Source organism: Dunckerocampus dactyliophorus, chromosome 1 (genome assembly GCF_027744805.1).
Source record: "Dunckerocampus dactyliophorus isolate RoL2022-P2 chromosome 1, RoL_Ddac_1.1, whole genome shotgun sequence".
NCBI classification, from domain to species: Eukaryota; Metazoa; Chordata; class Actinopteri; order Syngnathiformes; family Syngnathidae; genus Dunckerocampus; species Dunckerocampus dactyliophorus.
In genome coordinates, this window is record NC_072819.1 from 13,950,195 (window position 1) to 13,967,590 (window position 17,396).

General features: G+C 47.0%; 1 protein-coding gene across 1 annotated transcript; it reads left to right on the forward strand.

Annotated features, from left to right (window-relative positions):
* Positions 1-5,209: 5,209 nt before the first annotated feature.
* fgd1 (FYVE, RhoGEF and PH domain containing 1) lies at positions 5,210-17,126 on the forward strand. The gene is given in 17 exon segments (XM_054782585.1): positions 5,210-5,513; positions 7,682-7,933; positions 8,003-8,201; positions 10,829-11,384; positions 11,481-11,570; positions 11,647-11,795; positions 11,870-12,026; positions 12,109-12,247; positions 12,931-12,989; positions 13,052-13,198; positions 13,273-13,365; positions 13,443-13,522; positions 13,601-13,631; positions 13,758-14,072; positions 14,146-14,304; positions 14,374-14,520; positions 14,601-17,126. Coding segments are annotated over 17 exon segments (2,907 nt in total). The 5' UTR covers positions 5,210-5,455; the 3' UTR covers positions 14,877-17,126.
* The last annotated feature ends 270 nt before the right edge of the window (positions 17,127-17,396 follow it).

A 17,396-nucleotide genomic window follows, 5' to 3' on the forward strand; every position in this document is an offset into this window, starting at 1 on the left:
AAAAATTGCTAGAATTTGCATTTTGCACATTTGGGTGAGGTTGAGGTTTTAAGTAGAGCTACAATATGCAAAAACAAGAAGGGGGAGTGAGACAAAAAGCATTTTGAAGAAGTAATTTATTGAAAACAACAATTAAACTGAAATAGGCTGTTTATTAGCTGATCAAAAGTTTAAGACCATCGTTCAAAAAAATAACAAAAAACTCCAAACCAGAACAAAAATGTTCCCAGTAGGACTCAGAAATGAGGAGCTCCACCGTTCTTGTTAATCACTTCAAAAATTGCTTTGGGCATGCTGGATGTGAGTGTTTCCAGGAGGCTAGTGGGAACATTGCTCCAAGTGGTGAAGATGGCTTCACCAAGGGCATCAACTGTCTGGAACTGATGGCCATTTTTATAAACTTCCCTTGCCATCCATCCCCAAATGTTCTCTATGGGATTTAAATGAGGGGAACATGCAGGATGGTCCAAAAGAGTGATGTTATTCTCCCTGAAGAAGTCCTTGGTCAAGCCAGCATTGTGAACTGCAGCGTTGTCCTGTTGAAAAACCCAAAGTCTAAACGGGCAGTTTTGTGGCATTGAAGGAGACGGACGTCTTTGAATTTGTTTTTTGTTGTTTAAACCCTTTTCCCGCAGATGCCGTCTGGTGGTTATTGTGCTGCAGTCGGCACCAGTAAGGGCCTTAATGTGGGTGGAAGACCGCCCTGTGTCTTGATGGACAGCCAATCGTATCCTCCGGCTCAGCGCGGGTGTGATTTTTTTGGGTCTACCACTTGACTTTTTTGTTCCATAATGCTCAGGATCTTTAAAAAAACTGAGAATGACTGATTTACTGCACCCAACCTCAGCAGCAATGGCACGCTGCGAGAGGTCTTGCTTATGCAGCTCGACGATCCGACCATGTTCAAAAAGAGAAAGCTTCTAAACTTTAGCCATCAGGAGGGCATGACAGTGTGAATGCCTGACAGAAAATGAACATTTTGAGCAGATTTTGGCTTTTAGAACTACTTAAAACCCCTTTAAGATCCAAATGTGCAAAATGCAAATTCTAGCAATTTTTCAACTGGTCTTAAGATTTTGATCAGGAGTGTACAAGGAAGAAGAAACCTGGACCACTGTGCACGTACAATGCTATGTCTAACCAGTCTTACTTGACAACTAACTCTTCATTTCTGGTGAGTACATTGTCTGTACTCACACATCATCAAACTGTGTCTCTGTTAACTATTTCATCAGCTATTATCAATTTATTACCATCATAAAGTCGGTTATGCGTCGAATAAATGTTTTGCAACTGATGGGTAACGGACTTTGGTAACCATTACCAAAGTGGAAATGACAGATGATGCCATCACATCAGGACCAGAACACTGATTCCTAGCGTTGTAGGAACTTCCTACATCACAGCGTATCATAGCAGTCCACAGATACAACCCATCGTGGCTGTGGCTGTTTCATCAGGATGACATCACAGCAACCTAATTGCTGTGATCCTCACAACATTGCATAGCACTGATGTTTGATTATTGATTGATGACATGATAGCATTAGCTAGACAGTCACATATTAAGCAGCTGTTTTTTCACAAACTAAAAGAATGCCAGATTTTTCATTATTTTGTCTGTATGTGTCACACCACAGTGGTAAAAGGAAGCAGTGGAGCCCCCTGGTGGTTCATCTAACAAACGCCAACATGACCTTGCTGGGCCAACTTTGCTTCTGATGGAGACCGACCAGGAAAAATGTTCAGGAATTTTCCCTCAGTTTTCATTTGCTTCAAGTTTCAGGAAGCGACAAAGGAGGGAAAATGAGATCCAGACCACAAAGGGGCTGGGAGGAGGGGGGATGATGGAGGGGCTGTGGGGGGGAGTGGCTGGTCCGGGATCAGATGTCCAGACAGAGGCGGAGCTGCAGCGTTCAACCTCACTTCAACTCCCATTTTTACACAAAAGCTTCAAGCTGACCACCGAGGACTGTCCATCTGTGCGTGTACACTTGAGTGAGTGTGACTGAGTGTGTGCACGTCACTCCTCTGTGTGTGTGTGTGTGTGTGTTTGCAAGAGGACAAACTGTGCGATGAGAAGGAGAAGCAGAAGTGTCTCGCATTAGCTGGGAACTGCTGACTCTGCACTTTTTGGCTTCTTCTCACGTGTGACCCTTGACCTTCAGGCGGTTCAGAGGAGCACCATGGAGACAGCAGCATGTGGAGGTTAGCTGGAGTTGGCCAGGCGGAGGACAAGATGGCAAGGTGGCAGGATGACGAAGGAGGGAGAAGTTTTGTCCTCCATCCTTGGCTGCTGTCGGCTCACCTTTGACCTCTGACCTTCCACACTAGGTCACCTATAGTGACCCGTGGGGGCGTCCGCACGCAAATGAACCGGACTCGTGGCGCCCTGCTTGGCGTCAGCCTGCCCCCTCCCCCCCCTCCTCCACCTCCTTCTTCATCCTTCTCCAGTCACTTCAGCACTATGAGGTTCTCCTACCACCTCCACAACAGCGCCGCCTGCAGGACAGGTCAGTCACTGCAACAACAACAGCATTCTCCCGCGTGTGCGTGGGCGTGTGTGTGTGTCTGGAGGGGGTTAGTAGTTCAGTGTGTCAAGAACTGGTTTGAAACCACCGGGTGCTGTCCGAGTCCCACTAAAATCACAGTAGTAGACGTAGTAGCAGTAGTATTTATATTAACAGTAGTAGTTGTCATCATTGTAGTACTACTAGTAGTAGCAACAGTAATAGTAGTAGTACTTTTATTAATAGTAGCAGTACTAGTAATGGTATTTATGTTGTCGTACTTACAGTAATAGTAGTACTTATAGTAGTATTACTAATGGGTAGTAGTTATAGTGCAACAGTAGTACTAGTAGCACTTAAAGTAAAGTAGTATAGTAGTATTTATAGTAGTCATAGTAGTAGCTGTAGCATTGAACACGATTGTGTCTCCCGAGAGGGGTGAGAGTAGTTTTTTCATGCGACTGTTGGTCACATGACAGGAAGTGGTGTTGTAGCAAAAACATGAGCGAAAAGCTTGCTGAAAGTCCTAACCACCTTGTGATGTCACAAGATGTGTACAATGTTGTCATGGTGATGTCATCACTACCTTCCCAGCATGCAGCAGGGCACATGTGAAGGCTAAAAATAGCTTCAGCCGCTGCTGGATGGAAATGACAAGTGGGACACTTTGATTTAGCCCTGCCCCTTCCTCCTGCTCCCTACTACTCGTGTTGTGTGTGTGTGTGTATAAGATAGAAGTAAGATGTAGCAAGGTCAAAGGCTGAGCTACAAACGATGGCAGGCAGACACTTTGAATCTTTGAGTGCAGTTGTTTTTAGGTCTACACTGGAGGGGGTTGGGGCCCTTTTAATTGAATGACTCTCAACTTCCTGTGTTTTGTCTTTGATAGTGGACATCTGGGGTGTGTTTGTTTTCCTCCATCTGACTCATGAAGAGAGATATCGCATATGAAGAACCTTTGAACACAACCACGCTGTGGTGGCCATCTGTCTCGAGCACTTGGCTTTAGTGCTCATCAGAAGAAATGGAAGTAATCATGTGCTTTTACTTTGAAAGTCAGCAAGCAGGAAGTACTCATCCATCATCACACTCTTAAAGAGCCATAGAGGATCACAGTCTTCAGCCTTCCTGAGAACAGTCTATCCCCTAGGTCCTGAGTCCAGTCATTAGTGAGCCCACGGGAGTTCCGATGTGGTTTTGTTCGGTGGTGGGACACTGGAGAAGCTCTACACCCTCTGGAGGGTCTTCGGTGGTCCAAATGTGCTTTGTGGACTTTGTGGACTCCAGGATTGTACATGGACCTTCTGGTCCTGTACAGTAGGACTAGCAGCTTGGTTCGCATGTAAGTCCAACTTGGACACTTTACTCAAGCAAGGTTGTCCCCTGTTGCTGGTGCTGTCTTCATTGACAGAACTTGTAGGAGCAGTCAAGGTGGTCTTGTGTCCTGATGCTTCATCAAGATGACAATATCTGTCCCGTGTCTTTTCACTGTTCTGAGCAGACGCTAGCAGAAACCTCTCTGAGGCTAATAGAGGGTAAACGTTTGGACAATTCCAAGAGCCCTTGATGCTAGCTGATGATACATGCTAATGACTCATACACACTGGTGCGAAAAAGTGTTTGCCCCCACCCTGATTTATTTATTTTTTGCATTGTTTTGTTGTTTGTTCAACTTAAATGTTTGAGATCATCAATCTAATTTAAATATTAGTCAATGACAACACAACTGAACACAAAATGCAGTTTTTAAATGAAACTTAAGGGAGAAAAAAAATCAAAATCTACATGGATGGCCATGTGTGAAAAAGTGATTGTCCCTTAAACTAATAACTGGTTGGGCCACCCTTAGCAGCAACAACTGCAATCAAACGTTTGTGATAACTTGCAATGAGTCTCTTACAGCACTGTGGAAGAATTGTGGCCCACTCATTTTTGCAGAATTGTTGTAATTCAGCCACATTGGAGGATTGTCGAGCATGAAGCACCTTTTTAAGGTCATGCCACAGCATCTCAATAGGATTCAGGTCAGGACTTTGAGGCCACTCCAAAGTCTTCATTTTGTTTTTCTTTAGCCATTCAGAGGTGGACTTGCTGGTGTGTTTTGGATCATTGTCCTGTTACAGAACTCAAGTTGGTTTCAGCTTGAGGTCACGAACAGATGGCCGGACATTCTCCTTCAGAATTTTTTGGTAGACAGCAGCATTCATGGTTCCATTTATCACGGCAAGTCTTCCAGGTCCTGAAGCAGCAAAACAGCCCCAGACCATCACACTACCACCACCATATTTTACTGTTGGTGTGATGTTCTTCTTCTGAAATGCGGTGTTACTTTTATGCCGGATATAATGGGACACACACCTCACATTTTTTCACACAGGGCCATACGGGTTTGGATTTATTTTCTCCCTTAATAATAAAACGTTTAATTTAAAAACTGCATTTTGTGTTCAGTTGTGTCGTCATTGACTAATATTTACATTAGCTTGATGATCTGAAACATTTAAAGTGACAAACAAACAAAAAAAAAGAAATCAGGAAGGGGGCAAACACTTCTTCACACCACTGTTACGCTCCAGGGGTGTTCCTAATGTTTTGGCGCAATCATCAGTCAATTGCTTTAAATCTGAGTTCATGTCGTTGTCATGGAGACCAAAGTGGAGGAAAAAAAGACACCCCCGCCCCTCCCCCGTGTCTCTCTCTGTTTCTCTCTCTCTCTCTCCGGTCAGTCCACTGACTCAAATCAAGCGCCTCTAACCTACTTCTCTTGCTATCACTCTCTTCTCGCTGCGGCTCCGGCTTGGTTCGTTTCGTTCCGGGCCGTGCCGTGCCGTGCCGTGCCGAGCCTTTGCGTGTATGTGCGCGCGTGGACCGGAGGCGGTGTGTCGTTATTCTCCGTGCATGTGGACCGGGCGAGCCGCGGTCTGCCCGAAGCAACATCGTCGTTCATGAGCGGACTGGTGCTGTGCTGCGCGATGTACATGGACAGAAGCAGCCTGAGCACAGGTGAGCGCGCACACGCACGCACACACGCACACGCACGGTGACAGCCGCAGCGCTGTCATGGCACCGTGCAGGGAAAAGATACGCGCACACGCGTTGACCGACATCTCGCCGCATTCGATGTGTGCTAGTGTGGCGCGCGCGCACGTCGCAGCGAATGTGGGCTAGTGTGGCGCGCGTGCACGTCACTGCGTCTGAGGCCAGATGTGGCGCTTGCCACGGTCACGCGCCTGGCGCTAATCGTATACGAGTGACTGCAGCGTGCGCGTGCGTTCTATTGAGGATGATGAGCGCTTCATCTTCTGTGTGCAGACACACCCCCTCTCCTCGTGTGTGTGTGACCTCTATAACCTCAGCACACATCTACAACCTCATGTCCCTGATGACCTCATTTACAACCTCCTTGATCTTCACCACAATCTGCTGCAGAACCACCTCTAAAACCGTCTCCATACCCGGTAGAATGTTCATGATGACCTCACTGTATTGGACCACCAGAACCTCCTTTATCACCACTAGAACCTCAGTGACAATCCTTGCATAAGAGGGTCAGTGTGTTAGGTTCCTCGGGATGAGGGTTCTGGTAGAACAGATTGTGGTTCCTGTGCATCAGAAGACAAAACATATCACGGTTGACTCCGCCCACATGTCATAATGTCACTTCTTCCCTCAAGAACTTCATTTTCCCCATCTGCTAACGTGTAAGTGTTCGTGATGTAGCAGTGTAACACAATGCTAACACAACTCGGATAAGGATGTTGTTGCCATGGCAACATATTGGGGTCCTCCAGTGTTGAGCTTCTTGAACACACAGGATTAGCTGTCAGCTAACAACATGTAAGTTGTTGAAATGGTCTTCATGTTTCTGGAGCTAGCTAGCGTGCTAGCAGGTTAGTGGTGTGCAATGTTTTGTAGCTGCTGCGTTGACATTTGTTATTTGCTAGGAAGTGTTACTGTTTGCTTCTATAATGTACCTGAATGAGGACGCAGCGATCATGTGTACGTACAGTATATGGTGTTGTCACTGTGCAATACGTACCCGGAACGCAATCGGTTTAACTGGGTTCGACGCATGTGCAAAACGCGTCTGCATCCTGTCGGCCAATTTTTCGGCAGTCACATGTTAGGCATGTGTGATCTTGATCTATTTTACTTTAGCAAGCAATATACGTCCCCCCTCCAATCCCACAAACGTTTTTAAGATAGATAGAAATTTGAGAAATAACACCATAATCTCTTTTTCTTATAGCCATCGTGCAAGTGAACTATTTATAAGCCTTTTCTTTGATTCATAAATTATTTTAATTTTTTTTTTTCGCCACTGAAAAAAATATACACAAAAGCATTTGCTAGCAAGACATGTTTGGAGGGATGGTATTTCCCCGTTTAGAAAAAAAAAGCTGAATCCTTTTCATTAATCCATCATTGTACTCTACTTATGGTTGTTTACATTGAAATAGAACTGTGTTTTATTCTATTTATTTATGTATGTTATACATAGGCCACAGTCAGGAGATCGGAAAGACCTGGGTTCGAATCTCCGTTGGGCATCTCTGTGTGGAGTTTGCATGTTCTCCCCGTGCGTGGGTTTTCTCCGGGTACTCTGGTTTCCTCCCACATTCCAAAAACATACATGTTAGGTTAATTGGTGACTCCAAATTGTCCGTCGGTATGAATGTGAGAATTGTTTGTCTAGATGTACACTGCCTCTCACCCGAAGTCATCTGGGATAGGCTCCAGCATACCCGCGCGACCCTAATGAGAAGCGGCATAGAAAATAGATGGATGTATGTTACACGTACCGGGTATGACGCTACGTGCATTGCGCAAGTTTTCACGTAGCTCACTCTTGGTGGATGACATTAGACGATATAAACATCCCTATGCTAAAGAATTATTTTCACAAGAGTCACTTATCAAATAACCTCCCAACATATTACATATATGAAGTATGGTTATTGAACATTTCTGTTCATACATTTAAAAAATAATAACTACGACAGCACGTGACGTTGCAGAAGCGCTGTTGTAAAAATTAGCTAAAGGAGGAAGTGACGCATGTGCGGGACCCATTGCGTTCCGGTTACGTATTGCCCAGTGACAGGTGTGAAGGGTGAGCTAGAATGACGTCAAGTGGAAGCAATCTATTGATCTTTCACCCCTCTCCCCAGGTCCCTCCTCCAGTCCTAGCTTGCTGGCTAAAGGTCTCTCTCTGGAGCCTCCTTGTAGCCATCAGGGGGCGCTGGACACCGATGCCCCCCAGCAGACCACCTGCTCCTCATCGGGTCCTGCCGCCCTGGAAGGAGGGGCCCCTCTTGCAGAGCTTCTGGAGGTGAACAAGACAGGACCGGCGCAGTTGCCGGCGTGCACTTTGACGCCAGCGTGTAGGAGACGGCCTGCTGTGCTGGGACCAAAGCCTCAAGGTGAGCGGTGCCACCTTCTGTCAACAAGTAGCACTGCCATCACATGCACTGACTCGCCCCTTTCTACAGTCCCGCCCAAGCCGCCCCATCTCCAGCAGCAGGCCGGAGCCTTGAGGTCACGACCCCGAGCTCCAGACAAGCCCCTTCCTCCTCCCCCGCCCTGTAGGCCCCTTCCGACAGAGCCTCGGGGGAGCCGGACTCCGCCACCCCGCGCAGATGACCACGCCTCCCCCACCTGCGTGCTGTCGCTTATTGAGAAATTTGAGCGGTGAGTTGTGATGTAACCATGATGCCACTGTGACGCCCACTTTCTATGTGTGTGACGAAAGTGATGATGTTAAGTGGAAGATGTGACACACAAAAAACACCTTAGTCTTTTCCTTTTGGAGGACTCATGGACTCCCCGGTCCTCTTTCTTTAATGACACTGGACAGTTTTATTGCGGGCTTATCAGTACTTGAAAGTTCATATTGATAACTTGATGAGTTAGCATTTTAATTGATACCTTAGCATGCTTATTGGTTTGTTGGACTTGTTACTGATGTCTTAGCACGTTCATTGATATCTTAGCAGGTTCATTGATGTTACCATGCTTATTGATACGTTAACATGTTTATTGCATGTACAGATATTCAATAGCGGCTTTCTTCCTGATGTCTGTTACGATATCGATATTGTCCTCCAATACTGATATTAACTGATGCTGATATTGGCAGCGCTTCCCTCAAAATAGTGTCAGGTCACCATCCATCCATTCCATCCATTTTCTATACCGCTTCTTCCTCATTAGGGTCGCGGGGGCATGCTGGAGCCTATCCCAGCTGACTTCGGGCGACAGGCGGGGTACACCCTGGACTGGTCGCCAGCCAATCGCAGGGCACATATAGACAAACAACCATTCACACTCACATTCATACCTATGGACAATTTAGAGTCACCAATTAACCTCACCTGCATGTTTTTGGAATGTGGGAGGAAGCCGGAGTACCCGGAGAAAACCCACGCACACACGGGGAGAACATGCAAACTCCACAAAGAAATGCTCAGGGGAGAATCGAACCCAGGTCTTCCCGATCTCCAAGCTGTTACTGTGTTGGCCAACGTGCTAACCACTAGACCACCGTGCGGCCTGATCGGCCATGTATTACATATTTTATATGAGAATACATTTGCGTTTCTTGTACCTTGATTTATGTTATTTTTGGAAAGATTTAATTTATTTTTAGTTAAAGGGGTATTGTTTAAAATACATGAATTTGCTGATTATTATTTTGATTGATAACTTTCATTTTCTCATTTTATAATCTTATTTTATTGCATTAAAACTACTACATAGGATCAATAAAGTTCTTATCTTAGCCATCTAAGAAGATCAAATGCATGGTTTTTGGTGTCTAACTGTTTCCCAAGTATATTAGTGCGTGTGTGAATCTATAAGCGAGAGGCATTAACTTAAATTTCTGTGTAGAAAGACGCTTTATGAAAGTAAGCACAGTTATTTGTTTTCACCGACAGTGCAGCCTTGCCACATCCAGTATGGCGGCAACGCTCGATGCTGTGTCTACATGTATGGATTTGACAACAGCACTTCCTGTTTCCCAGCGTGCTTTGCTGTGCTGTTGTTCTAAATGGCTGCTAAGTTACACGTTCACATAGCTGTTGATTATTCAGCATTATTCGTTGGTAGTGTCTTGTCTGTTGTTATCTAACTATTACATTGCTGTGTGATGGGGTTTTTTTAGCTGTTTTTTAAAAAACACAGTGAATAAGAATGTTATGTGGACTGATAACCCCCCCGCGATTTCTATGGAGTGCGTACGTTTGTTATGAGCTTTGTCATTTCTCTGCTTGCGAATTAAATAGTTACTTCTTTCTCCCAGACTTGTGAGCGGCACAGTGTTACACATTACAGTAGTACACCATTTCATGTTGTTGATGTTGATGTTGCACATCTGCGACGTTGACGCAAAAAACTCTCTATCACCTTTGAATGTAGGAAAAAAGCTGATACCAATGTTGGCCGATATCACATTTTTATGTCAATATCGGACAGAAAATTATCACTGGACGATATTATCGGGCAACTCGCAGATATTATCGGACAACCCTAACATATACTATAAAGTATATATATATATGTATATACGTATATACACACGTATATACACACACACCACTTGATGGTGGTGGTGGTGGTGGTGGTGGTGGTGGTGGGGGCGGGGTGGCGGTTGCAGATCTTGCGCGAGTACACGGCCGAGAGTGGGGATCTTGGTCTCAAAAAGGGTGGTGACCACTGCTGGACTGTATGTACGATATACACGTACATGTCTGTGGCGCATACACACACAGAGAAAAGCAGCCTCAGAAAAGTGATCAGCCATTTACATTCATGTTGTTGCTATGATATGCTATAAATTGAATGATAGCTAACTTTATCAGCTAAAATCGCTATCATTAGCTGACAATAAGCATAACTAGTGCGCGTGTGTGTGTGTGTTACGTCGGCCTACTCAAAGCAGGGTGTAATGCTAGCCTCGCTGTATGTTCGAATGTTGGCACCCTCTAGGCAACTTTAGGAATCCGCTGCATACAGTCCCTTTAATATGTTAGCATGTTCATTGATATGTTGGCATGTTCATTGATATGGTAGGATGTTCATTGATATGTTAGCATGTTTATTGATACATTAACATGTTAAATGATGCGTTCGTGTGTTCATTTATATGTCAGCATGTTTGTTGATATGTTAGCATAGTTATCGATATGTTAGCGTGTTTAATGATACAGTACGTTAGTATGTTTATTGATGCATTAGTGTGTTCATTGATATGTTAGCATGCTCACTGGTATGTTGGCATGTTTATTGATCAGTGTTTTTTTGTGGTTCTGCATCAGCGAGCAGATTATCATGGTTCCCGATATCACTGGGGGGGCTCTGTGTCCCCGCCTCCTCGACCACGCTTCTTCCCGACCTTCATCCCCACCGTCATCAGCCCCTCCCCCCACTGAGGAGGAGGAGGAGGAGTTCACCTCTCACGAGGATGTGCTGCAGGAAGGGGAGAAGTTGGCCCAGGGCGAGGAGCCACAAACAGAGAGAGACCTGGGAGACGAGCTGAGAGAGCGTCCACCTGTGGACCAATCAGAAGCCCCGCCCGAGCGTTTGTCCCTCCCCTCCTCACAGACAGACGGCAAGCTGGCCAATCGCGACAGCGGCATTGACAGTATCAGCTCGCCGTCGCACAGCGAGGAACTTTGCTTTGTGGGTGTGGATGAGGGGGGCGGGGCTTATCCCTGCTCCCTCCCTCGCCTCTCCAGCTCATCCTCATACGCCGGCGAGGATGGCGGGGCCAGAAGGCGGGACCTCTCTGAGGACGCTGACAGCGACCTGGAGGAGGAAGAGGAGGCAGAGCTAACACTTGTGCTGCCGCCCCCACGACAAGACTTGGCTGAGGTAAGACAGGAGGTTGTCTTGTCACGTGCTTGTTGTCTTGTCAAAAGCTTGTCATGTGCACACGCAAAGTAAGGTGATGCGAGGCGTGCGTTGCAGCTGTCTGTCCAACAGAGAGTGTTCCACATCGCCAATGAGCTTCTTCACACCGAGATCTCCTACGTGTCCAAACTGCACCTCCTGGACCAGGTCAGTCGCCATGGCAACACACCATTAACCACCTGTCCAGACATCAGCAGTGGATTGATATGTACCACTCCCTCAGGTCTTCTGTGCCAGACTCTTGGAGGAGGCACGCTCCCGCTCGTCCTTCCCTTGCGATGTGGTCCACGGAATCTTCTCCAACATCTGCTCCATCCACTGCTTCCACCAGCAGTTCCTCCTGCCCGCCCTGCAGAAGCGCATGGAGGAGTGGTATGTGACTTCTTGCCGCCTCACACCCTCTTCTCGCTGTTACGCTAACACTAACGCTCCCGGCGTGCGTGCAGGGACTCCAACCCGCGCATCGGAGACATTCTTCAGAAGCTGGCACCATTTCTGAAGATGTACGGCGAGTACGTGAAGAACTTTGACCATGCCATGGAGCTGCTCAACACATGGATGGAGAGGTCGGCTCAGTTCAAGAGCATCATCCATGGCATCCAGGTACATGCCGCCTGTCGCAATGGTGACCACACAGTGTCGCATGTCACGTGCTGCTGAACTCTTGCATGTGTGTGTCTGTCAGAGGGACGAGCGCTGCGCTAACCTGACGCTGCAACATCACATGTTGGAGCCGGTCCAAAGAATTCCTCGTTACGAACTCCTACTCAAAGATTACCTTCACCGCCTGCCTGATGACGCCCCCGACTACAAGGACGCTCAGAGTACACCAACTCCCACCGTTTACGCATTTTCAGTCACACAAAGCTCATTGTTGCACTTCACAGGGGTGTAACATGTCACGTAGCATCGATTGGCACTCACCAAGACATTCTAAGCTTGCTTGTTGGTACATTTATTGATACATTTACACAGATGTTAATTGATTGTTTACTGTGGCACGCAGTAGCCTGATTTTAGATAGTTGCTGTGTCTCAAATGGAATACTTTGGTCAGTACACTTCAATATGAACCGTATACTACGTAGACTGTGTGCTTAATTGCTGATTGCGCGGGTTTTGAGAGTGTAGTGCTGTCCCAAATCGATTACTCGTTGCGCACTTAACTTCTTTGCATTCATCTTCTGTGCTTTGTTTCTTTGCATGCTTTGCTTTCTTCTTTGTGTTACTCTTCTTTGCATTCTTCTTGTTTGCATTTTTCTTCACATGCCTTTTTTTCCCTTCTTCACATTCTTCTTGTTCTCATTCTTCTTCACATTCTTTGCATTCTTCGCAGTCTTTTTTGTATTGCTCTCCTTCTGCATTTTGCCGTAGTTCTCAATGTCAACACCCTTATGCACTCAAAAGGGCAAGTGTAAGTACGGAAGTGCGTGCACTGAGTGGCTTTGAGGGATGCCTACAGATAAAATGTACTGTTGATGTCGTGTGACCATCTCGTTTCTCTACAGAGTCTCTGGAGCTTATTGCCACGGCAGCAGAACATTCCAATGCCGCCATCAGGAAGATGGTGAGCATCTTTAATGTGAGGGGCGGATGGTTCTGGAAGGTTTTTGATGATGATGTTTTCAGGAGCGAATGAGAAAGCTGCTGAAGGTCTACGAGCTGCTGGGTGGAGAGGAGGATATCGTTAACCCCACCAATGAGCTCATCAAGGAGGGACACATCCTCAAGCTGTCCAACAAGAACGGCACATCGCAGGACCGCTACCTCATCCTGGTACCGCCTCCTTTCACGCAGCCTCTGTCAGCACTGCTCATGTGTCCTCTCACCTCTGACCTATTCTCCTGCAGTTCAACGACAGGCTGCTCTACTGCGTTCCAAAGCTACGTCTGATTGGCCAGAAGTACGGCGTTCGCGCTCGAATTGATGTGGACGGCATGGAGGTGAGACCTGTGCGCTGGTCTTTGTGGGTGGGGCTTAGCGTAGACAGCTGTGACAAGGTCATGTGACTCGTGTGCAGCTGAAGGAGATAAGCAGCGCTGCGGTTCCTCGGACCTTCCTGGTTTCGGGTAAACAGCGCTCACTGGAGCTGCAGGCCAGGTAAGCACCTAGGCCAAGCCACCTCACCAACCATTGTAACCTCTGAATGACCTTGTGTCTGTCTCGCCATGTTTGCAGGACAGAAGAGGACAAGAAAGACTGGATCCAGGTACAGTTTGACCTCACTGCTCGTGCATTAGCATTAACAGACTCCCTGGTTCACGCACACTGCAACATAGCTTCTCTTTCAAAATAAAATACCTTCATCACTGTGTGTGTGTGTGTGCGTGTGCAGGCCATCCAGGCCACCATCCAGAGACACGAGCACACCATGGAGACGTTCCGTCAGCTGACATGTTCCCTGCGAGATGACGAGGCCACGCCCCCTCACTCCCCGGTAACACACACACACATTGTTGTTGAGATGTTTGTTTTTGCGTGTACATGACTGTGTGTCTGTGTGTGTGTGTGTTTGTGTCAGAGCTGCGCAGAGCTGGGCAAGCGAGCGCCAACGCCAATCCGCGAGAAAGAAGTGACGCTGTGCATGAAGTGCCAGGAGGCCTTCAACGCCATCACTAAGCGGCGCCATCACTGCAAGGCCTGTGGTCACGTGAGTCTCGTCACCCCCACCGTTGCCTTGACGACCACCCGCTCTCACTCTGCCGTCTCTGTGCCAACTGCAGGTGGTTTGTGGCAAGTGCTCCGAGTTCCGTGCCCGCCTCTCATACGACAACAATCGCACCAACCGCGTGTGTGTGGACTGCTATGCCATGCTGGTGGGCGTGTCCCCGACGCCCTCCGTTATGGCCAGCGCCGGCTTGAGGAGACGCTCTATCCTGGAGGTGAGTGTGACGTTGCGGCACCCGACGATGGCGACTGGCATCGTGAGTGACCGTCTGCTGTCGTCGTAGAAACAAGCCTCACTGGCAGCGGAGAACAGCATTATATGCAGCTTCCTGCATCATATGGAGAAAGGAGGGGGGCGGGGCTGGCAGAAGGCGTGGTTCGTCATTCCTGAAAACGAGCCCCTGGTACTCTACATCTATGGCGCCCCTCAGGTGGGACCCCAACGTGCCCTTACATCATGGTGTCAGGGTAACCATAGCAACAGCAGCTGCATGGTGTATTATTTTGACAGGACGTGAAGGCGCAGCGCAGTGTTCCCCTCATTGGCTTTGAAGTGTCACTCCCAGAGTCATGTGACCGCCTGGAGCGTCGGCATACCTTCAAGATCTGCCAGAGTCACCTGACACTCTACTTCAGCGCAGAAGGTGAGGAGCTTCAGCGTCGCTGGATGGACGTGCTCTTGAGGGCGGGCAAAGGGGAGGAGCCTCAGGCCCATCAGCCAATCGTGGAGAGTGTGGAAGAGGAGGAGGGGGAGGAGCCAGCAGAGGCGGACGCTGACGACACGTGATTTGATTAAACAAGAAGTGGTGCTGGGGGCGGGGCCATTTCATGTGCATGACTCCACCTGTCAGGTGGTATGGGCAGAGCCTCCCAGTTCCACACGACCCATGTGACATCACAGCTGACTCAAAGCACAATCATCATCATCCTGCAACCATCTTTGTTTGAACAACGTTGGCCAACGTCACAAGCCGTCAGAGACCCCGCCCATCTTCTATTTCTCACACACTAAATTTAAACATGTGCAAGAACGTCCTTATGTGACATTTGGTGAAGGCCGTCAAATTAAGGTCAAACTTAATAACACTCTGACCTCAATGTGTCATTCCCCAGCAGGCCTTTCTCTGAGGTCCTCTGCTGGCAGAGTTTGGTACTGCACACGCTTCTTGAACATAATGCATGTTTTGTCATTAATTACTGCTGAGTCAGTAAATTATTTTTTTATAGCATTGCAGCGTTCACGTGGCCCATCAGTTAGTATTCAAATATTTAAAAAAATGACATTAAACCAAGTGATGCCCTGTAGAAGAATGAACTTTGAACTTTGGACCATCTGATATGTGGCTCTCATGACCTCTGACCCTTGGACAGTGTTTGCTAGTAATGCTCTTCTTGGTGTTGTTGGGTGTGTGTCTTTGTTGTTTCCTTGATGCCAAAAGAAAAGTACACATTCAACCTATAGTCCACTTTTGTAAATATAATTTATTTACCTGTGACCTGCAGTCATGTGACCTGCAGGCAACGTCAAAGGTGGCCGTTTGCCGCAAGCCCTGCCTGGCAGTAAGAGGTCACAGCTTTTTGGGGGCTAAGCCAGGCTAATGTTGTTGTGGACAAAGAACGTGTTTCTGTGAAAGTGTTTCTTTTTTCCAACTTGATCTTCAGCTGCCTCACTGGCCTTCACAGTGTGTTCTTGTTAGCGTGTGCTCCCTCAGTGACCTTACAGTGGACTTCATTTATTGTCAAGCTTCTGACAAGATCTGTCCGCTCACGATTAAGTGAAGCGATAAAGGAAGGTGCTTTGGAACGCCAACATGGCGCTGAATGCTAGATTAGTATTTTTCATAATTCCATGGCATGCTGGCCAGGAGGCTTCATGTCACGTGAAGGCTTCATTATGCTACAGTGTAGTCACCACGTCGGCTCTTCTGACAGCGTCTTGATCCTTCTATTATAGATCTTCTGCAAGGGTTGAGCGCGTGACTTTCAATTCACTGCCAAAATGCTAGGGTCAGTGTTTTCCTGCGATGGAGCAACCACAACTCTTGGTGGCTAGCTATTTAGCTTCCTTTGTAGTAGCAGAGAACAATGGCGAATGACATGACATCCACATTGTTGTTGGAATGGGAACTAATCAATGTGGGAAATCAGTTACTTTTATTGTACATGTTGCTCTGAAACTACTCATTTATATCATACTCATATAACAGCTAATATTTGCATATTGCACATTTTTTTGCCGAGATGCTGCTCAATTTTCAACGTTTCGTCATTACTTTCGGTGGCATTTTTGGTGCTTTCGCGGATGGAAAAAAACGGAAATTACATATTAAGAAAGCTAACCAATCACAGCTTTGGCGGTGGAGGTGAACATCGAACACTGCTGGGGGATTTGGAGGGACAGGAGCTTACGCCGGCGCTGTGACAGTGTAGCATGATGAAGACTTGACTCGCGACTGGTGCACATCGACGAGAGTTTACAGATGGGTCACGAGGTAGCGCTGGGAGTTGAGCTGCCTTACACCTCCTGAGTGAACTTGTTGTGTCAAATGAGACAAGTGGCAGTCTTATTATTATTGTTGTTTCTATTTTTACACGTGTTACAGCCTGTATATGGCTGCTGTTGCCATGGCAGCCAGCTAATTACACTGCAACGTTTAAGTGACTTCCTGTCAGCAGCTGTTTAAAAAAACAATCACAGGCTAAAATGACATTGTATTGCTGTGGTATCTCGGCTCGTGTTGCCATGGTAGCCGCCAGGCTCCCGAACTTGCTCTTCGATGTCCACAGCTTGTGATGTCTTGTTGCCATGGTGACCTCCAAGTTCCAGTGCTGCTGAGTTGCCGTGACAACAGAAAAAACGGTTGATTATTGATAACAGATTATTGGTTAGTGGCCGGCCACTGCCTTCCTTCCAGCTGGTGTGTATGACATGAAAATAAAGCATTGAAAGAACTGGATGACTGCTGTAATAACTACAATTCACTTTGCTCTGGGAATAAAACATACCACTTACAGCATTGGATATTGAAGAAAAGAATATTATGAAGAAAAGTGTTTAATTTTAATTTCTTTTATGAGTTTTTTCTGTGTTAATGTTTTTACTACTACTACTGTACTGAAAAACAAACTTATATCCCCGCCTCCAAAGCGCTTTACGGCTCGCTGATTGGCGAGGTGAGCTGTCCATTAAAGTCAGCCGATCGATCTGACGTCACCCCGGACTTTCCCCAACAGCTCCACTTTACCGTCATAACCGATCAGAAAGACGAAAACAAACAAGATGGCGGACTGAAGGACAGGCGCCAGT